Source organism: Filicampus tigris, chromosome 16, assembly GCF_054856515.1.
Source record: "Filicampus tigris isolate MCC_2025a chromosome 16, RoL_Ftig_1.0, whole genome shotgun sequence".
Classification (NCBI taxonomy): domain Eukaryota; kingdom Metazoa; phylum Chordata; class Actinopteri; order Syngnathiformes; family Syngnathidae; genus Filicampus; species Filicampus tigris.
In genome coordinates this window covers 518857-541829 of record NC_141232.1, presented here as the reverse complement: position 1 = coordinate 541829, position 22973 = coordinate 518857, and the positions used below count along the sequence as shown (strand labels likewise).

Genomic DNA, 22973 nt, shown 5'->3' with positions numbered 1-22973 from the left:
AAATGTTTTGGTTCTTGAAACGAGACAAATGGCAGTTTTCGCTCACCTTTTCTCCAAATCTCAACAAAAGGCATTTTATTGAGAAGGCGCACGGAAATGAATGCGGGATGAATCCAAATAGACTCATACACAGGAATCCGGCGGCCAAAGACAAAGTCAATACTCGGTGGCGGCGCAACCCGTTTTCAAGGAGTGCAATCATCCATAACATGCAGAGAAGGAAATAACAAAAAGCTTCCAGAAACCTCCGAGTGTGCCGACCATTTAAAAGAGCTCACAAATGCAATCTTTGGCCGGTGAAGTTTTCTTGTCCGTAAGGCTTTGCTTTGCCTGACTGTGAGGTGCCCATGCATGTGACCACCGGGGGCGCCGCAACCTAAGTACACACAGCCACACTTTAGGAGACTCCTCGCAATGCGACATATTCAGATGCTTTCGGCCATTTCCAACGGAAAATCACACCAGACAATGGGAAAAAAGCTTTCATCTTTCCTAGAGCATTTTTGGTCCTGACAGGACAGGACTGTAAGACGTTGATGTTCAGTGTGTCTTCTTGCCACCAGCGTGAGCAAAGTACAGCAAAACAAGGACTTAGTGTGTGAGGCTTCGCTCGCTGACTTGCGTGCGTGTGCGGGGCCTTGGATATACGGGCTGATGCCCGCCCCCGCGTCCCCTTCTGTTTGCTGCAACATGCCGTTGGGGCAGAACAAAAGATGTGCAGAGGAAGTTGCAATACTTCAACATGGCTTGAACAGGTTTGAAGGTTTCGTTGCCTGATTTGACTACGCGGAGTGTGAGACGCACCTGTTGCCATCTGTTGTCTCTGAACTCGGACGTTACCGTCGTGACTGCGGATGTCATCTTTCTCTGTTTTCTTCCTTCTTTCCGGTGCAAAGTTATCGCCAGAGCGCGCGTGCTTCTATGCGACTTCGGACTCGGACTCGGCATCAACTACGCAGGATGCTCGCGGGCGCCCGTTGCCATAGCGACGCATGGGAAGCGAGACGAGACGGCCGATTGCGCCGGCCGATTGTGTTGTTGGCGAGAGAGCGACCCCGAGAGAGAAAGAGAGAGAGCGAGCGGGCTTTCGGCTGCGATGAGCGTTTTCGTCAGCGGTCCTGAGCCGCCGTCCGTCCGTCCGTCCGCGCCTTGGGGGAATTGCAGCCGTGGCGTTGGTACACGTCGTCTTTTCAAGCGCGCTCTGGATTCTCTGCTTGCCGGCGAGGGAGCTCGGGCACGCACGGCGACGTGCTCGGCGTGAGATGGCAGTCGGCACGTGTGCGCGCAGCTGGTACGCCGCCGGGTGCCTTTTGACAGGTTGAGGCGCCCGCCGCACGTCGGGCGAGCTCTCTTCATGCCATGGTAAATCCTCCCGCAAACACGCACACGCAAGCCAATGTTGAGGATGCGCGCTCCATTTCCGTGTGCGGCTGCCACCTGTGTTGGGCTTAAAGTTGCTCGTCAACCGGCCTTGCTCGCCTTCTGCTTTCAAATCGAGACGCTGTGATGCGAGCGCTCGGCGGTGTTGATTGACATTGCCATGTGGTTGTCGCGCGACCCGCCGCGTCGTAATGCCGGGGCAGTCGAAGCAGCCGAGCGCAGACAACTGCTGATGGTCGCGGATGCTCGCTCTCTTGTCTGAAACTGATTGGACATCTTCAAACTGGAAAGCACCAAGTTGACATTCCCAAAACGTGCCTGGCGGCTTGACTGAAGACTTTGAATTACCCATCGGCGTTATTGCGAGCGCAAACGGTTGTTTGACTGCTGATCAGTTCTGGATGCAGCCTGAATGCGGACAAAAAAAAAGGGATGGACGATTGGAAGCTTCGTGAGGAAGTGAGCGAACGAGTTTGAATAACTTAAAAGCGAAATTTGCCAAGTAACATTGGAGCATTGCAAAAGATGACTTGGTCCACCGGTGCTTCCGACTCCAAGAAAGTCACACCTTTGAAGAAGCCGAAAGCAGCGGTGCCCAAGCGCTGGTCCGCGGGCCACTCGGTCCGCAAAGATGGATCCCAAAAAAAGGAGCCGATACATCCCGATCGGGAATGTCCGTCATCACCCGCCCAACGCCACACGCAGGGAATTTTGGAGCGCATAGTTGGGTTAGCTAAACCGTAACGAGACCATCAACTCAAACTCAAAACACTCATTTAGACACGATTACTCTTCAAGTAAGCGGCGTACACGTCATGAAAAAAAACCCCCATCCATCTATCAAAAGATGGTTTTGGGATCGCTTGCTTCATTTCACACTGGATGCGTGCGCTGGCAAAGTTGCTTAGGCGCGAAGGCTCGTGGGCCCTCGATGGCCGACATTTGCTGACAGGCGCGGCGTTTGTACGCAGTGCAGAGGAGCATTTGATCATATTAGCGCGGCTGCATGCTAATGCGTTCGTCAAGTTTGCAATCAATAATTCAGCACCCGCAGAGCGTCGGCCGCTCGAAGCAACGTCGGGCCGGAGGCGGCAACGCCGCGCCGTCTGCCCTTCAAAGACGCCGAGGGGCGCGCTCGCACGACTTGAGGCCGACAACAGCGGCGTGTCCATGATCGCAATGCTGCTTTTTGTTTCCGCGTGATCTGTCACTTTTGTCACAGTTTGCGACTCTGTCCGGCCTTGACGCCGCCTCCTCTTGCGCTTTTGCAGGAAGAATGCAAGCAGATGATGGCCCGGCAGAAGTCTAACAGCCAGTCGGACTCGCACGACGACGAGGTGTCTCCCCCGCCGCCCAACCCGGTGGTCAAGGCCCGCCGCCGCCGCGGGGGGGTCAGCGCCGAGGTCTACACCGAAGAGGACGCCGTCAGCTACGTGCGCAAGGTGAGCCGAGCCCGCAAAGACCCCAATTTGACCGCGACGCAAATGCCGTTTGCACACTCGCGCGCGTCGGCAAATGGCTCCGTCAAGAGTTTTTCAGCATCGACGGCTTCTCACAACTTGGCAACTTTTGACAAACCCCCCCCCCCCCCCCAAAAACATCACGTTCACAATAGCACAAATGTACCTTTTGTAATATTCTTGTCATTATACATCTTTGGACTGAAACAACCACATGAGTCTTTTTTTTTTCTTTTTTTTGTGCATCAGCATGTGGGTTAGCTGGCCAGTGGTGATTTTCTGCATTTGCAGACTGGACAAGGAGGGATGAGCGGCCAACTCGTTTCAGTCACCACAAGTCTCCGTTGAAAACACACCAAAAAAATGGGCCTGATTTGAATCGCGTCAGAGAGCTTTTCTCAAGACTCCTGCGATGTCTTTTAAATTGTGAAAAAAAGCACAATATTTCTGCTTTTCTGAATGAATGGCATCTGTCAGTGGGACATTTTTTTTTTTTGTAATCATCGCTCTCCGGGCCTCTTTGGCATCCTCTGTTGCTTCATCTCACCACTTCCCTCAAGTTGGTTTTGTGCGCATGTTGCACAGTCCGGTGCGGTCGCCTTTTTGTGGCGACATCTGCTGCTTGAACTCTTTGTACAGCACATCCCCATCACTGCAACCGCTATCATCTCGTCGGAACAAAAACACGCATTACGTCTCCTCTTTCTCATCCGTGCGCAGAGAGGCTTTGATTCCTCATCTGCTATGTTTGTTTTTTTTCTCCCTCTCCTTTCGGAGGCGCATTTGTGCGACTTTGATGTGGCGACGCGGACGCATGTGCGCGCGACACGAAAATGCATGTTTTGTGAATGAGCTCAGGCCCCTTGGGGATTTCTAGGCTCGCGCGTCATTTCGAGGACGGTCCCCGAACAGACGGGCTTTCCCGAAAACACGTGTAGGACGTGGCCGGCGCGCTCCTCTTGGATCGTCCGCTTTGGAGGCCCCGCCCAATATGTCTTAGCATTGTTTTTTTTGCTTTTTTTACGCGCATTTTCAGTGCATTTGACTGGCTTGACCCTCAATGTTTTGCCTCCTCAGGTGATCCCGAAGGACTACAAGACAATGACGGCCTTGGCCAAGGCCATCTCCAAGAACGTTCTCTTTGCCCATCTGGACGACAATGAGAGAAGGTGCGTTACTTGACCGTCATGCAACGTAGCAGAGAGCCGCGATAGGTCAACCTTTTAGGACAGGTTGTTTGAAAAAACACACACGCACACAAACAAACACTCCCCCAAAAAGTACACTGTGTGATTTAGTGCAATTTACAGCCTCAAACTCCGGTGTTGCCCATCAGAACTGCGCTGTGAGGCACTAAAAGGTACAATGGACTCAAGTGGACCACAAATGACTACATGAGTGACCGTCAATTAGCTGTACTGCATTTTAAGCTCTTCCGGTAGTCTTAGTTGAATCAGTGTAGCTTTTGTGTTTCTCCGTTGAGGGAACAGCTACTGTTGTGCTTCAAAAACATACAAACACTTCAAATGGCTCAAAGCTGTTAGTATTAGAGTAATTTGGCTGATTTGGGATGAAGTACTGTCCCTATGAGTGAAAATCCAATCGCTGGCCCTTGGTCACAAGCAGTCGCTTGCCTCACCGCGGCCTGCTAGCTCCGCCCCCGGTCGGCACCAAAACAGCAAGCATGTGTTTTTTTTCTAGAGGAGGCTGCAACTGATGACTGGAATTCATTTCTTTCCCTGCCTCTGTCTTGAGCTCGTTGAAGTACCGCTGCACCGTCTTCACCGCTGTGTGTGTCAGCGTGAAGGTTGAAGGTCGCGCCGGACGTTGTGTTTGAGTGGCGCGCGTTGGCCACCGTGCGCCACTGTTGGCTGCCCGACAAGATCGGCTCCGCTGTGGCGCAACACGTGCGCGGGACACGGGGGTCTCCGATTTGACATGGACAGATGTGCTTCGGGAGGAGGGGGAGATGCCGCTTGGCGCATCTGTGTTACACTGTGTTGTGCCGTTGGTTGTCGTAGCAACCGCGTCGGGCGGGCGGCGGGACACAGACGCAGCTCTTCATAGTTGGCCGATTTGCTTCCATTTCCTCCTGTTTTAATCCGGTTCCTTTCCCACATATTCAGCTTGCTTCTGGCTTCCGCGTGAAGAGTGCGCTGGGAAGAAAAAAGAAAAAAAGAAGGCTAAGGAATAGTGTTTCATTGACGGGGATAATCCTTTACGGCCCTCGGAGAGGAAAACAGCGACGAAAAAAAGCCTCGGCCCACCAAAGCCAAAGCCCAATCTTCCCGCTCTTTCATCAGCTAGCAATTTATGGCTCTCCTCTGGCACAGGCAAACAGGCCTCCGATTGCGCATCAGTAGCGAGTGTCAGAAAAAAAACAAAAATGACGAGAGGCAGTGGAAAGCGTCCGAAATGGGCTGAATCCGGGCTGAATGTGCACGGCGACAAATGAAACGATGTGGCCATTTTGTTGGACCTTATCAGTTTTCAAATGTATGGATAAGTGTGTTTGGATGGTTAATCCATTGTTTGGAGACCTAAAATGGTTCAAATTCTGCCGACGTCATCCTCTCGACGTCGACAGTAAATATGCTCAGATTCCCCGAGTCCCCCGAGGATGAAAGCGGACTGATTGGCATTGTGTTGAATCAAAAGAAGACATTGGCAAGCATCTGCCTTTTACTTTGGGAAACAATGAGCATCATTTTTGCCTATTTTCCAACATCTTACGGACCAAAGCGGTGAGTGAATCATCCAAAAAATACCACCTGCATATGGCAGTATTGAGAGGGAAAAATCACATCGCGATCATTTTTTGAGCCCCAGTTTGTAGCGAGGGGCATCGATGCTGTCTGTTTTTGGACCGTGTCGGCGTCCGTCTGGAAAAGCGACGGAGTGAGGCATTGTCTGTATCAGCTAAAGCAAGGACACATCGTGTTTGACAAAGAAAAGACAAAGGGAGCCGAGGTTGAGTTTTGTCGGTCGGAATCCTTCTGCGGTTGCCACTGAAGCCGCGTGAGCGAGCGCAGAGCTGTCGAGGCCCGACGCGTGAGAACAGATGGAGAGTGACTGTCCTCTCGCTTGCACTCCTTCTCGCTCTCTCACTTTTCTTGCCGCAAATGACCGGCTGGCCAGTTTAGCAGCCGTCACGGAGGGCAGGCTTTCAAGCTCAAGACCTCCTCCCCTCCCGGACCTCAACTCACGCAAACATTCGAATCAAGCCAACCAGCCAACTTGTTCTCATGCGTGCCACCTGACTCAAATATGACACCATCACCGAGAAAATGTGAAACAAGTTTTACTCACATGATTATTAGGGCTGCTCATTCCTATACCGATCATCCGTGCTTGTGGGTTATACCGTATAGTATACTAGACGATAAAAGTTGATCCTGTGATATGAACTTCCTCTTCCTTTATTTGTGGAAGTACAGCTTTGCCGTGCCCACGACGTTAAAAAGTCCACCAGTTTGGAATTGGTGGTTGAACTGTAAAGATGAGAGGCATTTTTGCCAATCCGTCTCTTTGATCTCTTCTGAGCTTGGTTTGCTCCCAGCAGGCTGCTGGGTGGACCCGACCCCCCCACCCCCCACCCCCCTTCTCTCCACGGGCCCGCTATTAGCCGGCGTAACGACCTCGTTATCACGCGCCCACACAAGCGCGGCGGATAAGGCCGGCCGGAACAGGTGCGCCGCTGACAACTTGTGTTGTGGCCCAAACGATGAGCTCGCCAGCGATGGCCCGATTGTTCCGTCAGCTTATGGAAGGGCTCTTTTGACACAAAAGACAAACGGGAGGTTGTCTGATTCCATTCCACTTGGCCGCCAAATGCAAATGTGAAAATCAAGGCAGGCATTCCATGTGGCCAACTTTCATTTGTTTCAACACACATTCCTTTTCTTTCCTTATCTAACTTCCTACGAGTGATATGAAAGAGAGAGCTGTGGCTGTCGCGCATCCAGCCCCCCCCCCCTTTTTTTTTTTGCACACTTGTAGCATTACAAGAATGTCTTGCTTGCTTATCTTTGAGCATGTCTGATGGAGAAAATTAGGCAACAAGGGACAGGTACTGGGGCGTTGACATTTAGGGAGGGATTAATTACAGCCTCAATTTGAGGGGCTGGGGGGGGGGCATTATAGTTGTGAGGTGTGTGGAAAGTTTTAACATCTCCGACATGCTGTATTTGCATATGGTACCATTGAACTGCCTGGAAGTAAAGCAAAAGTTGAAGCAAAAACCCTGCGATTGGCCTGCAACCAATTTGGGGTGTCCCCCGCCTACTGCCCGAAGACAGCTGGGATAGGCTCCAGCCTACCGTCACCATTGAAATGACTCTGCTACAAAAATCACTCATAAAATTAAACAAAAAAATGGCCACTTATTTTCTCCGCGGCTCAGTTCGATCTCATCCCGTTTCAAAGGATGAACATCATTTTTCAATTCAAGTCGATTTTCATCGATAAAAACCCGAATATATCCTTGGGCAAAAGTAAACGTGGCAACAATGCAATCTCTACTATGGAGAATCACGTTTGTAGGCCGAAACAAACATTTTGCGCTGACTGGAAACAGCAAACCAAGTCGCCTCTCTTTTTCTTCGGTCCGCGTCAAATCCAACTCAAACGTCGACGTTGACTCGGCACGTAGCAGCGTTGCTTCATTGCATTTGCCCCAAAAGGCATTTGTGCAAACGCAGGCCTGCCATCGTCCGTCCGCGATTTGTGGCATTCGCAGTGCACATGGCTTGAAATTGGCCTGCGTCTATAAACGACTGGCACATCCTGGAGACAACACCGCAAATGGATTCTTTCCAGTAGTAAGTAACTAACGGTTCGGAAACTATTTGCTTCTCCCGCAACACGCTCAACAAGCAGCAAGCACGATCGTGTGTGCGCTTTCCACCCTTTCAGCAGCAGAGAAAGCAATTGTCAAGGGGGCGGGGCTTCCCTCCTCCCGTCCACTTCAATCCTCTAATTAACAAGCGGACTAATCGCTCGATGAAGTGACCGATGAGTTGAACTCTCACCCCGAAAGCCTGACCTCTGCACCTTCTCCCCTCGCCCCCGCTGACAGACACGCAACATCTTTCACCGTGTGTGCGCGCTGCAAGGAGCTACAACAATAAATACATCAAGTCATGGAAGTCATGAAAAAGCGAAACAAACAGGAGCAAAAGTGTGCGTGTGCGCGTGTGCGTGTGCGTTGGTTGGGGGGGAACCCCGAGAAAGATTGGCCTTATCTTGTGTTACGGTGGAGTTTATTTAGGGGACAAAAGAAGAACGAGGTGGAGTCTTGTGCTGCCGTGTCAAATGAGCGGCTAACTCGTTATCACATCAACAATCACAACCAATTGCGCAACCCACAAACTGGAATTCTTTCATGTAACAGATTTTCCAAAACTTTCATTTTCCAGCCTTGAAAAAATGAGTTTTACAGCAACATGTAAAAAAACAAACAAACAAACAAACTCATTTCTTTGTTCCCAAGCACATTTGAGCCAATCAGAAGCCAGAAAAACAATTTCAGATGACGAGATTGTGCATTTTTGTAATCGACGACAAAGCGATGAAAGTCACACGCAGATGTCAACTTCCCTCTTGTGTCCGGTAAAACGAAACGTGTGGAATGACACACACACGCACGCACGACACAGTGGAAGAAAATGTTCCTGTCACGCGTGTGCGTGCGTGTGTGTGTGTGTGTGTGTGTGTGAGGAGCGTGTCGGTGAGTGCGTTCAGGTGGACGACGTTTGACTGCCTCTGCAAAGTCATTTGACGCCGGAGCAGGTTTTTGGGTTGCCTTGGCGCAATTCCCCCGCTGACGCTTTGTCTTCTTGGTTTTCACTCCGGCTCGGCGTGCGTCTTCCTCTCTGGTCCGAGTCCGCGTCCCATCCCGGCCCTGCCCCCTTCTCGCCGGGGTTCCTCCGCCTGGCTTTGTGCTGCGGCCACAATGCCGGGGGGGGGGGGGGAGGGCGGGCGGCCCGCGAGGTCACTCTCGGCGGGAGAGCCGCAGGCCCGAGCGAGCCGCCGCCATCGCCTCCTCCCCCAGCGTCCGTCTCGGCCCCCTTTCACAAAGCGCTTCATGCGCACGCAGTCGTTTGTTCATGTCAGGAGAACACGCGTGCGCACTTGCGTTGCGTTGCACACTTTTGTCCGTCCTCCCCACTCCGTTGGCTCCTGGCGACGTCATCATCCACGGTGAGTCGTGGCGCAATAGTAGCGTCTGAGGTGCTGTTAAGAGGTCGGGGTTCCCTCCAAAATGGCGGCTGAAGACAAAACTCTGAAACCTGACCTGACCGTTTAGCGTTTTGCATCAACTCTGCTTCGCGAGGTCCGAGCCGGAGCGAATGTCTTGCGATCAACGCGTACAGTGCCAAGTGATTCATCGAAGAGATTCCTTAGGGCCCTTGTCTTTTGTTTTCGTCTTCGTGTCGTTTGTACGTACACATGATCGTGCGGCTAGCTACCGCATCGGCGCCAAAGAGCAAAGTGCTTCTGGTGTCCCCGCAAAGCTTTCTTGTTGCGCAAAACGCCGGGGCCACACAAACATCCACTGCAGCAGTACACACAACATCGCAAAGCTTTTCTTGGCACAAGAGTAGTGTGTGGATGACATTTAGAATTGCAATTTCGTCGGTCATCGACTTTTCAAGGAGACAGCCGCGGCTCTCGGTGTCTCGTGCTCAACGGCTTTGCGAGCTGGCTTTGCGGCCCCAACGCCACCAAAGGAGCTTTGCGGTCAGCGAGTCGCCGAGATGAGCACGAGGCACGCTCGCCACTGACTTGACACTGTCGTGGTCTGCGCTGGGCTCAAGCCGCCCATTTCCAGCCTCGCGTCGGTCAAATGTCAGCTCGCCAATGGCAACTGTTTGGCACCTGCCGCACCGTCAAGATTTTGCGCTCGACGAGGCATAGAGGCGGCGCGGCGCGTGCATGCGGCGCGGCGTTCCATCCTTCCATCCAGGCAAGTCAACGAGCAGCATCTCTTTGACTGTTTTTGCTCTGCCTCAGGGTACGTCTGTGCCTCACCGTAGCAGTTGCGCAATAAGGCTCAATGGTCGATATCGCTCAGGTGACTCATTATTGCCAGCTGAGGCGCGTCTGGGACAGATTGAACTTGTGTCAGTGACTCAGTGTTGTCTCGTGGTCACGTGAACAAAGTGTTGTTACCAGACGAAACTCCGGCGGAGCGTGAAATCCATCGGCCGGCCACTGACACCCAAAGCGCGAGTAAATGACGCAACCCAGGCTGCTTAACAAGACCGCCCCGCCCCCCCGACAGGCAACGCTAGTCTTCAGTGGGGATGTGGATCACTTCCACATGCGTCTGTGACCCTGATGTACTACTTTCCTATTCAAGACAACCAAGACATATTGCTGAATGAATGCATTTTGTCTACATTGGTTGGGAGGCCTCGTTCTTCGTTTTCTATTCAAGCGAGGAAGTGTCTCCCTTTCTCTTTCCTGTCTCCTTTGAGCAAATATCCACTTTGGACACTTCACAGACGTAGAGGCTTAAGTCCTGTCAGCACCTGATTCTGCCTGACCCCTTTTCCTTTTTTTGGGGGTGTGTGTGTGTGTGGCCAAGGGGGCTTCCTTTTGTCTGCCCTGAGGGACAAAGAGCAACAATGAAAGGGGGCTGTAAGAAAGTGTAATTGGGGATGAGTCAACAGCATGAAAAACAGAGCTGATGCAAGTGCTAAGAAAAGAAGACAGCAGCAGCCCAGTCACCATACTGAATAAATGTGGCAATGGAAAAGAAAAGGAAAGGAAGCAGGGTTGGGCATGTTTGCCGTGCTTTGGGGCTGACATCATGGCTGCATCAGCGCTTGCTGTGTGTCGGATCATCAGGTAGGTTGGGAAGACAAAAAAAACAGCTCCATATATACAGAATGCCGGGCTGACAAAGATAGCGACATGTACCGATCTGTGCCCGGGACGCCCGAAAGCACCTTGGCGCATTCCGAATGAGGTCATTTGTACTCGTGCTTGAGAGCAATAATCCTTGAAAGTTTGAAAACAACGCGTTGACAATGGAGATGTAGCGTTTGCCCTTCAAAATCGAATTGCTTTGTGGCTTTGACTTGCGGTGGAAAAAGCAAGTCGGAGCCACTTCAAAGCCTCCGACCTTTGGGGGGCTCGGACTGTGCCGTCGGTCCGCAGCAGCGCAGGGGCGCGCGCTTTGGTCATACGGAACAACAATTGGACACTTTGAAACGCCGACGATGAGGATGATACATTTTTGGAGACCGCCGACGTCCAATACTTGTTTGTTGGCCACCACGTGAGCCGTCCTCGTATCTCCTGACGTCCACCCTCCAAACGCCTCCGCTCTCCTCATCTGAACAGTCTGCGCCGGTCGCCTAACTCACAACCGGCCCGGTTTCTCATTTGCCTTCCAGTTTTGGTCCAAAGCAACTCTTCCAACCCTCTCCAGCAACATGACAATGTGAAAAAGGCCCCCGCCAAGTGGTAGCGAGCTGAGAAAGTTGGATTGCTGACCAAGTTGGCCACTGCAGTCGTCCGATGCTCGCTGCTCTCTGGCACTGCTGCGTCGCTTGCCATACATTGAGCGTCTTTCAGCGTCTTGTCTGACAATTGCATGGGAATCCCCGGCCAAATCAAGTCCAATCTAAGGACGGACTGAAGTCCGCAACTTGACTGCTGTTGACTCGGAGTGTTTGTTTTAAAAACAACACGAGCACACGTTCCATTTGCTGTTCTACCCGAGTCCTGCGGAGTGCGTGGCGTGCGTACTGCCCGGGCAAACAAATAAAGATGAACGCAGGCCGCACCGATAACCTGCGGACATTGCTTGGTGCGGCTTTGTTAGCGTAGCCACCGCACGCGGAGGCATCGGGATGCGTCCCGGTTTCCAGCCCTTAGAAAAGCCGTCAGCGGCAGGCGTGTTGCTCAACACAGTGGAATCTCCGCTTTTCCGTGCAACTTCCAAACTTGAAACGCAAGGTTGACCTCCACGCGAGCCACTTAGTGGCTCCAAACAAACGAGTTGAAGTAATTGAAAGGTTAGTGTTCCAAAAGTGAATGAGGATCACTTTGGCCGCCTCCCACACATTTGACAATGCTTGAGCTATTATCTGTAAAAACCTCTTGGACCACCTCGGTGCCGCAGTCTTGCATGCCAAGTATCAAGTCAAAATAACAGCATCGGTCTTCCTTTTATACATCTTTGTTGCTTTGCTCTGCTTGGAAATGAGCGTGTGTGTGTGTGTGGCTTGACAAAGACATAGGCTAGTTCTGAAATAGATGCTTAAAAATATACATTTCATTGTGTCCACACTCACAGAGCTAAGCGGGATACCCTGGTTGTTCCGTATGAGTAATTTTGTCCCTTTGTTTCTTCATCCTCCAGACGTGAAGCTACACCAGCACTTAGTCAGCCCTGTAAATCCCTTTTCCGTAACACTGCTGCACAATTTCTTGTGTGTGTGCGCGTGTTGCACAACAGTCTTGTCAACAGTCCTGTTGGCCACTATCATCAGTGAAAATACTCCCTTTGCTCGCATGCTTATTTGAACTTTTTCGCTCCACCGCAACATATATCGAAGGCCTTCGAGCCCCCCACCAAAGCCCGGATCAGCCCCCCGGCCCCACCGCCCCCGCCCCAGGCAGCAAATGATTATGTAAAGCCCAATCTGGTGCAGGCTCCATTTGGTGTCCTCAGGCCTTGACGTGAATCGTGGAAATGCATTGGCTCCGAAAACAAAGACTATTGTCTCATTTGCCAGAATCAGCGCTCGAAACTCTCATCTGTGGTTGTGAAAATGAAACTTTTGGAGCCCTCACAACATGAACATTGTTCCATGCAAGCCAGCGAGCGCGGCAGTGGCGGACGAGATGCAACTTGGAAAGCTGGAAAGTTCCCCCCCCCACGTGTGCTGCAGTTGTTGATTGTTTAGGTGACTACATAAACGGTTCCACCCAGACACTGGGGGGGCATTCTTCAGGAGTTCTCCTTTCAGGCCTTGTCTTACTCAACATTGTGGCCCATTAAGACGGCAAACAAAAGCGGCGTTCTTAGTTCAAGGTGTAATTGCAGTGCTATGTTTTGATCAAGACATGCTGGTGCCTAAATAAACTGCTCTTGTAGGAGTGACAAAGAAGAATGAGGGCACGACAATAGATGTGCTGACTTCACGACCGCAATTGCCAGACGAGGACTATACCGGGGAGGAATGAGCTGTTTTAAACACAGTCAATTGGTTAATCGTGCGTAAAAATAACAGACGTGCTGGTGGCAGAGAACACTATCGATTTGTGGAAAAATGTGAAATCGACCGTATTTGGGCGTTCGACTTGACTTGATGCGATAGTCGCATACGTTCCGATACCAATGAGCAAAAGTACAAGTGTGAACGGAGCCGAAGGACAAGGAAAGAATTCCATCTTTTCTGAGCTGGCCGCATCTCGCAAACACAAGATGCTTTGTGTCATTCGACGGCTTGTTTATGTAAGGGTGCACAATGCAGGGCGGGGTGTCGTCTTTCTCAGCGTAACGCTTTTTATATAAGCTCCCTGCGACTGCATCTCTGGGCGTTTGTTCCTTGAAAGTGATGCTTCTTTGACTCGAGAGCCTCCTTTTGGATTCCACACAAGTGCCGTTACCCCGAGCTGTTGATTCCTGTCACATAAACACGCAATGTCACCTTTGCACAACCACTCTGCGTGTGTTTTTTTGTTTTGATTTGTTTTGTTGTGTTTTTTCAGCAAGGTTTCTTTGAGGGCTAGATGCCAATTGTTTCATGCATACGTGTCCTGTGCCGTGTGGCTAACGTATCCCAGCCTCGACAGAGGGTATTGTCCTCCTCTCTCGTGCGGAGGTGAACTTCGTAGCCCCGCTCAGAGTCTTCAGTGGCCTTTCTGTCTGCTCTCTGTCAGAACAGCACATCCATTGTTTGGAGGGCCGCCCTACCTATCCCACAAGGTCGGGGGGGGGGGGCTACAGATGGCAGGAAGAACAAGACGAATCACTCCATCTGGGTCAGGCCGGGAAGGGGGCGATAGAGCAAGTGATGGGGAGGGATAGGTGGGTCTGCAAGAGAATTAGACGGGAGGAAAATGTGATTGAGAACAGACTGAGAGGAAGTTGAAGATGAAGACAAGAGGGGAAAGGAGACAGGTAAAAGACGAGGGGAAGTCATTAGCAGCCTGGATTTTTCTTTGTCGTGCTCACCGATGCATTCAAAGAGGGGACGGAGGGAGCAGAAGTGGTCAAGGGTCATTACCGGAGCGCGGGTTGACTCGCTTTTGATCCTCGCACCGTGACGATGAGTCTCGAGCAGCCGATGAGCTGCACACTGCCGCAGCCAAGCGCTCATTGGGGTCCTCCTGCTCACTTCATTTCAACTGCTCTCCCGCTGACAAATATCTCGCCAAGGAAGCTGTTTTGACACACAAGGACGTTAGTTAGCCATGACCACAAACAAGTCGGTCACACATCTTAGGAAAGAGCTTCTGCAGATGCTCGTTGGACACGCGCGGCAGAACCTTACCGCAATGCGTTACTGCAATCCATATTGCTGACGCCGTAACTTAGTATGTAGGTGGCTACAGAAGTAGAACAAACCGTGCGGACCTGCTTCCAAACCAAAGTATACCAAATGTTGTCATGACTTACGTGAAGTGTAATTCCTTCAATCGCCGCACTCACAACACTCATCACTTCTCTTCCCTTGAAATGAATTGAAGTGCCATTCATTTGTTTGAAAAAACCCAACCTTTTAACGTAATTTTGAAATGGATTTTGGACTGGTGTAGCTGTCGATGGCAGTGAATGATTGAACTTACTCGACCGCCTGCCCAGTAAAAATGGATCTTTGACGCGCGAGGCCATCAGAGGCGGCGAACGGGTTGATAAGGAGGAATTGCACCGCGTTGTCAAATACAGGAAACGGAATCAGAGAGAGAATGTTCCGCCTGCCTCATATTTGTGATACGAGTCCTTGTCAGCAGTCGATCTCAAGGCTTACTTTTGGGTCCGGTTGTCCCGGATCCACCTGCCTTTCGCTATCCGCCACCCATTCCCTGAGCCGCTTTATCGCGTACGGTGTTTTCGCTGAGTAATATCGCGCCGATCTGCAATATCGCAGGTCAGGTCAAAGGAGACTCTACTGTCAGCAGTGTGCTGCTTCCTGGTCTAGTGTGCAGGCAGACGCGTTCAACGCCCACACATGACTTTTTGTAGCAATCCGCGTGTGCTTTCTTAGGCGGCAGTATATGCTCAGACTCAGACAGGTGGGCTCCAATGGGCGTTCAGCGATACACAAACACGCTCAAACCTGCTCCAGAGTCACTCGGCAGGTTTTGATACGTCTTTGATTTGCCTGAGCCGCTTTTATTGTTTTTCTATATTTCTCTATATGACGGGTGGTATGCGGCTGATTAGGTAGATAAATATAGCCCCGAGGCAAGAGAGCTGACGAGAGGAAGGATACTGAGCCTTCTCGTGCCCCGACACATCCTAGCAATGGAACCGAAATCCGCAGAGGCTCGATGCGTTTTAACGGCACGACGAGGAGCGGGCGAACAAGCGCTTTCGCTGCCGGGCTGAAAAAGATATTAAGTGCTTTTGTAAAGCCGCCATTTGCTTTGCTTTCTTAGCGCCTTCCAGATAAAAGGCTTTGATGGTGCGCTATAACAACACAGGGTTCGGTTTAGGGCCTACGTGTCATTCCAAAAGGGGAATAGACGGCTGAAGAAAAACAAGGACTTTGCTTGGCTTTGGCTTTTGCTTTTGAAACGAGCTGAGCTCCTGAGGTAGACCTAATCGGCCGTTGTCACTAAAGGAGTCGGACTTTTGTGGCCGCTCTCCTCCTTGGGGGGGGGTGGGGGCTGAAGTTGAACACTGACAAATAAAGCAGTGAGCCGGGCGTGTGCGCGTCAGGGTCATGGAGAGTTCCAGGCTGGTCGTCTTGGGCCCGCCGTCGCGATAGTCAGTAAGTAATGGCCTCAGATGACAGAGTTCACACAGCCATTAGGACTCTTGACTCTGGTCGCCCCCATTCCGCCGCGCAAACAACGGTGCGCGCACACCGTGTGTTCTTGTGAGCGTGAAGGAAGGAATATTTACCCTGTTCTCCTTCCCTCTCTTTCCCATCCAGCGACATATTCGACGCCATGTTCCCCGTCACGCACATCGCTGGGGAAACGGTGATCCAGCAAGGTATGTATTTGAGGCCTGACTTGATACACACGTGTGTCATTGTAGCACAATTTCAGTCTTCATGAGCAGCAACATAATGTTTTAATAAGTGGCGCGCGGTCCACACTGGTGTGCCCAAAACGCAGGCCGGGAGACACAAAAGACATGTCATTTGTAAGAACCCGGAACGCTGGTGGGACACGACAGACAACGGCGTGAGGCAAGGAATGGGCAAAACCAACACAGGGGGACGGGAAGCGGGTAGAGGCAGAGGCGAGGCACTGCGCTCCGATTGGATGGCACAGAAAAGGCGAGGCCAGGTGAATCCAAAACTCAATGGACGGCAATCAGACCGGAAGTCGGAGACGGGGAGAGAATAGAGGCCCCAAATCCGGCACCATGTGGAGCTGGAAATTGTCTCCCGGACACTTGCCGAGCGTCGGCGGTAATGAAAGCAAAGCTACGTGTAGTAAACACCCAGGCGCGCCTTTCTCGGCTCAGGCACCTGCAAGGCCAGTGGATCGGTCCTAATTTGGAGAGAAGGAGTCTGGTCCGCTTTGCAGGCAGCCCATTGGTATTTACACTACAGGCTAAGCTATGCGCTCTACGTACACACAAGTGATGTCATCGCTCACGTCTGGGCTCCTACTGTACAACTTCAAGACGCCACCCGCGCTCCCGGCCGGGCCGGCCGGCACCACCAGTCCACCAAAAGGAGCGTTTGCGCTCTACATCGCTTTACAATTCCACACACAGCGGCCCCTCACTTTTTTTGGGGGGTGTTTTATGTCAAGACATGCACCATCTGGACCACTTTGCGGACGAGCCGGCTGGATTCTTCTTGCCTCGGCACCGAAGCTAGACTAACCCTGTAAAAAGGGGACAAACCACAAGCCTATCAACATAGCAAGTCAAGCACTATGACTGACAATGGCCACAGCCAATACACTAGGCCAGAGAGTGTGTCTGTGTGCGTGCGTGCGTGCGTGCGTGCGGTCAAATATTTGCCTGAGCTCAAAGGCACAAGCAGCGCGTGAAAGGTTGGAGAGCCAACTTGATAAAGGACAGGAAGAGCAGAAGAAAAGAAAGATAGAGCGAGAAAGAGAATTGCAAGGGAGATGTCAGAGTTGAAAGAGCCAGGCACAACAAGGGCGGGGGCGGTTGTGTGTGGGGGGCAGGTTGCAGCAGGCCGTGTGTGTGTGTGTGTGCACGTGCGCGCCACTCGCGCAGACCATCAGACGGACAAGGATGGTTTTGTGTGACAAATGAGCGAGCGAGCGCCTTGCACTCGCTATGAATCAGCCGTGTGAACTGGTGTGAACTTTACACTCTGGCTTTCAACTGCTCAGGTGAACGTGGCTACAGCAAAACACGCATCGCACACATCACGGGCAGCTTCTAGCAGCGACAAATGCATCCATCCCACGCACGCTTGTCTCATGGACGCATCATTAGCCGCCTGAGCGTCGTCGCGTCGGGGGCGGCGTCCGTGACGGCGCTCACGTCAGCGGCACCCGCTTCTAATGGGCTCCCGTCAGGCCGACGGGAGCGAAAGCGCCATGAAAGCCAGAGCGTTTTTCAACCCGATCTCCAGACGGCGATGCTTTGAGGCATCCTCCGACAAATGGCCTCAATTTGAGCGCCCGTGTCTTGAGCCCTGCGATTTGAGTGCCGCGTATGCGTGAGTCAGCCACGCGGTCAACTGCCGGCGTGTTCCTTTTAGAATACTGTGCGCGATAGAAGGAGACCAAAGTCCAAAGGCAATATCCGACCAACGATTTGAATTTGTCTTTCACGTGACAATTTGGTCGAATGGATGAAGGCCCATTGCGACATTCACTCGTGTTTTCTGCTTTCCCCTCCAGGCGATGAAGGCGACAACTTCTACGTGATTGACCAGGGCGAAGTGGACGTAAGTGGCCGTCGAGAAACGCTCGTTCCTTTTCCTCTCCTAGTCTGAGCTTTCGGAAATTCAAAAGGGATTCCATTGTGCACTTCTTTCACTCCCCCCCGTTTTTTTCTGAGGGAGGTAAAAAGGTTTTCAGAGGGAAAATCCAGCCTTCTCCACTCATGTTGAAACAATGTTCCCCTTCAACAACGGGCAGGTTGTATTCGGCGGCCTCTGTGCTTTGTTCCGTCCCGAGTTGAGTTCCACTCCGATGCCAATCCGAAGCTCTCGCCGCGGAGTGGGCGCACGGCGAGGCAGACAAAGCGGGGACATCTTTTGACACGCGGCGAGAGAGTTAAGCGGAGACATCAAACGGGAGCCGACGGGGAGCTAAACAGGAAGCGACCTTATCGGCCTCAGCGTCGGACGGAAGCCCGAGCCGGCGAGGTCAAAGCCACAAAATCGGAGCGCCGCACAGATGCGCGACGGCAGTGAGCGGACACGATACAGTAGAGACAATGTCCGGTGGGGCCTCCCATGTGGAAGTGCAACGCAACGGAGCTAAACGTGGGAAAGCGTGCCTTCCACGTCGAACAAAACTCAAACCATCATCGCCGTTGTCAATTTGCCGAGATTTCGCAGGAGTCACGGGGGTCACGGGGATCTGTTCTCGCTGTCAAAAGTTTTCAGAGAGTCACTGCTTCAGCTGTGCTACGATGGTCAAATGTTACTTTTTTCTCTAAATACATCATACATGTTTGAAGCAAAGTTTCAGAGCGGCTACAAGAGCTGGATTTTCTTCGCGATTTTGAAGCCTGATTTTTTGGTACATGGCAATATTTTTAGTCATTCAATTTTGGCTGGGTTGTTAAGACATTAGTTTCAATTAGCAGGGACTTGAATAACGTCTTTATAATGGCAAATGTATTCACGTGACATTATGGGATGGGGAAAATTGTTGCAAAGTTGCACATCTGTGAAGTCAACGAATGTCACGGAACAGATTTTTCATTTCCATTTTGCACTTTGTCAACAGTTTTTGCTTGGTGGATGGATAGCCTTTTCTAAGCTCATTTACTTTGAGAACTTTTATGCCGACCCAAGCAATTATTTTGCAAGCGCAGGCTTTTTCTCTCCCTCTTTTTTGTTTTGTTTTCCAGTGGATATGGCATTTGGGAACAAATCGATGCAATTGCTTTCAAAACAAAGCAAATGGAAGTGCAACTCATTTGAAAATACATCCCCGGTCATGACGGTGCAATTGCCGACACCGACGTTGACATCGTTCCCACCGCGGATTTATCGATTCTGTACATTTGAAGCATTCAAGTCATTTTTATTTTTTTTCATGCTTCCCTGACATTTGTCCTTCATGGGTTTCCCAATCTATGCCATTTCGGCGCCAAGGTCGGGAATGTGCTGACTCAGCACTTTGCCCAACTTCTTCTGACATAAGCAGCAGAACGCTCTTTTTCAAGTCTTCCACGTTCGCGGAGAGGTCTCCCGCTCAACTGAGCCTTGAACGCTCGCCCTTCAGCAATTGTCGCTTGACGGCAGCCACCGACCGCGTCAATCAAAGCCTCCCTCCTCGCCTTTTGTGGCTTATGACGTGTCAAAAGCGGGACGCAGAGCGGATGAGTCGACGTTGTCTGCGTTAGAGTCGCAGCACGCATCTTCTGTCAGCCGCTATGGCCGTTCAGATCTGAAAGTAGAGCTTCAAATCAAAAGGGAGGCCCCAACCCGAGAAGAAAAGCAGGAATGAAAAAGTCATTGATGGGTAGACAAGAGGCGTAGAGGACCTTTTAGAGGGGCTCATCTGATGGCTTAGCAGGGATCAAATACTTAAGGACAAGCCGAGAAAGCGTATCACATTGCCCGGAAACTTAAGAGGGAGTCAACGAGAGTCGGGGCGGGGGACTTTAAGGTGAATCATAATACACGCGCACACACACACACACACACTTGGCAAACAATTATCCAGACAAAATTGTTGGCAAAAAGTCCCACAAAGTCGTAGACGTAGAACGCCGGCAAAACAACTCTTGATGAGCTGATTACATGGAATTACGTGTAAAGTCACGCTTCTTCCAATCCACAGTTGGCTGAGTTTCCACTTTGGATTGGCCGGCCAGGATAGCGCCAGCAGCGTTAACGACATATTGTCGAGTGACACGGGCGGGCGTAACTCAACTGGACAGTCGCGGGAATAAAAGTGCACTTGGCGGCTCACACCGGTGACCGCTGGCCGCTGGATCGGTATTTTCAGAATACAAAGAGAGGAAATGGGCGAGAAATAGGTGAGAGGTTTTGGCAATGATCACCCCATTCAATGACTGCGCTGGTTTATTTGGGCGACAGGGACTGTGCACGCTTCGCTTTTAAGATGCAAATCAACAGAAAAACAGCTCAAGAAATAACTGCAGTGTTTGTTTCTCCCAGACTCTTGATTGTTGGTGGGCGGATTTTCGAGCGCGTGTGTGTGTTACTCCGTTGCGCGGCGTCGGTTCTCTCGAGCACTTCCTGCACTCCGATGAAAATAAGAGCAGGCATTTGATCGTCGCGTGAGGCTCATTTCCAACAATCGTCATGTGCTGTTTGATGTGCTCCGATTTTCTGTCTCGCTGTGTCAACAGGTGTACGTGAACGGCGAATGGGTGACCAACATCGGCGAGGGAGGTAGTTTTGGCGAGCTGGCCCTCATTTACGGCACTCCCAGAGCGGCCACGGTGAAGGCCAAGACTGACCTTAAACTGTGGGGGATCGACCGGGACAGCTACCGTCGCATCCTCATGGTAACGCGTTCAAGCCGCTCGCCTCTTCTCCACTCGGAAGTAGTTCGCTTGCGTCCCGCCGCCGCTTCGACTGCGTTCTTGATGTCGTCAAAGCTTTGGTCCCAGATGTGTGAAACAAATTGCTTTCGCACCCCTCGGAGAAGACGCTACAGAGCGAGGCCGGTTTGAGGTCGCCTCATTCAAGCGGAGGGTGCGGTGCGCGCTTGACTCGGTCGAGTTTGCTTATCTGGCCGCCGTCAGCACCGGTCCAACACTTGCCGGACCGAACGCAAATTATGTGGAAAAGTAATAGCAGCTGGAATGACTTCACTTTTTGCCACCTGGCGGCAGCGGGTCTTGTGCACACTTGTGTCTTTGTTTGCGGGTGGCCTGTTAGCCTGAAATCACAAAAGATCTCAAATAGATGCTAATTTAGCGGAATTGAATCGTGTTTTTTTTTTTTGGTTGTTTTTTTTGTCAATCTAATGATATGATCTGATGAAGGGGGAAGCAGGGCGACTACAGAGCGTGAGCTCGTGCACACGACAGGAGTTTTTGCTACTCCAATTGTTGGCCTCTAAGAAGTGGCCAGATTGCCTTCATTTGTACCAAAAACATTTTTACACGATATGATATTCATTTATGAGCAGCGCGACAAGGAGAGTTGAAGCCTTCCAAAGGAGAAATGAACTGTTATGCTGTTTGAAATTAGATTATATACGAATAAATAGATTATGAGCTTGCGAACAGAGTGGACAAAACGACGGGGTGGACATTTTTGGCTAATGTTAGCATTTAATGCTCAGATGGCGGACTTCACTTTGCCACGCGTTCCAGTTAGCAAGCTGACTGCGTGCTGTTTAACAAACGAAATTCTGAAGGTTCACAGGATATTTTCCCTCCGACAGAGCGGACGCGTTGATCTCGAACATTCGACTTGATTTCCATGGCGACTGCGCAAGTTGGCTGAGCCCGAGCTGTCAGCGACGCACACGTTTTTCGCTGGTCTTGTAATGACTTCCTCCGGTGTTGAGGCGACACCTTTGTCCACTCGGATTCCGCCGCCTCCCATTTAGCTTTCAAGTCTCCGTTTGGAATGATTGATGCTCGTTTTTTTTCACTCGGCACCGGCCCGCCCCGCCCTCGTGGTTTGACGTAGGGCACATTAGCCCCCGTTTAGTCACCTTTTCTTCCTTCAAGAACTCTCCCGTTCCCTCTTTCTGCCTTTGCTCCCAGTAATGTGAAACTCCACTCAGTAAACCTGTAGTTAATTATTGCTGTGTTATTTGCAAAGCATTTTTCATTTAATGCTCGGTATTGTGCCAGCGCCTCAGGGTGAAAATCAATGCACGTTACGTGCGGTCTAATGGCGGTTAGACGTCAGGCGCTCGCACTCTTGGGTCTGTCACACCACGATTGCCTATTTATCGTGGGGAAAACCAAATTCGCACGACTTTCAAAGAACCGGGCATCATGTTTTCCAATGTAAGCCTTTTGTTCCCCGTGGAGAATTTTTGATGTCCCGAAAGGACACGGAATGAATAGTCAGGCATGAAGAATTAGGCCGGTCATCTGGAATGGATTGCCCTCTGCATGAATTGCGTCTTGAAATGAGACAAAATAATTGATTGATGGATCGGCTCGTAGAAGTCGCGCTACAGCCACGCAGTCCTCGACTGTGGCACAGCTCCAGAAGATCCCAGTAAATACCGTATGTCGGAAAGAGAACACGTGGCCCGAACTCAAACGTCGAATGGAGATTTGGAGCGATCGCAAAGTCATGGCCGCAGTCAGCTTGATCCGCGCCTGCAACGAGAGCAAAAGAGGACAAGGCCGGATGAGGACGAGTGACGGTGGAGCGGACCGGAGATCAAAGTGATGGCAGTGAGGCGCAAAGGCTTTAGCTTGGCTTTGCGCCACACCTCAACTCTTTGACGACTTCACCTCAAAGAGGAAACGCTGACATGAGCCGGGTTCATCTTGAACCGCAGAAATGCCTTGTATGCCTAGGTGTTTTCCTCCTACCATTTCCTCAAATACGAACCCTTCGTCCCTCTAATGAATGGTGTGCTCCGATTATCTGACAAGTAAACACCTTCCTCAAAGCGACGCCTCCTTTTCCTCTTGGGGAAAAAAATGGTACTAACGCCTGTCGTGCAAGGCCGTCAATGTTCCTCGGCGCTTTTCGGACTTCTCTCTTCCACCCAGGGTTTTTCCCTGTTTCACTCGACTTTGCTTTTAATGTGGAATATGACGACGAAAAAGAAAAGAAATACCAGGCCCCGAGTAGGCTTCTGCGTGCGCTCACC

General features: G+C 51.3%; 1 protein-coding gene across 5 annotated transcripts in view; it reads left to right on the top strand.

Moving 5' to 3' along the window:
• The window catches only part of prkar1b (protein kinase, cAMP-dependent, regulatory, type I, beta), a 35956-nt gene that overhangs the window by 5088 nt on the left and 7895 nt on the right, over positions 1-22973 (top strand). For 4 of the 5 annotated variants that reach the window (XM_086056682.1, XM_086056678.1, XM_086056681.1 and 1 more), the window contains 5 exons: positions 2652-2822; positions 3918-4009; positions 15965-16026; positions 17871-17917; positions 20527-20685. In XM_086056682.1, the coding sequence (XP_085912808.1) occupies positions 2667-2822; positions 3918-4009; positions 15965-16026; positions 17871-17917; positions 20527-20685 (516 nt within the window). In that variant the 5' untranslated portion in view covers positions 2652-2666. Of the gene's footprint in view, positions 1-1192; positions 1363-2651; positions 2823-3917; positions 4010-15964; positions 16027-17870; positions 17918-20526; positions 20686-22973 lie in introns of those variants that run through there. The other variant, XM_086056680.1, reaches the window with a different exon arrangement.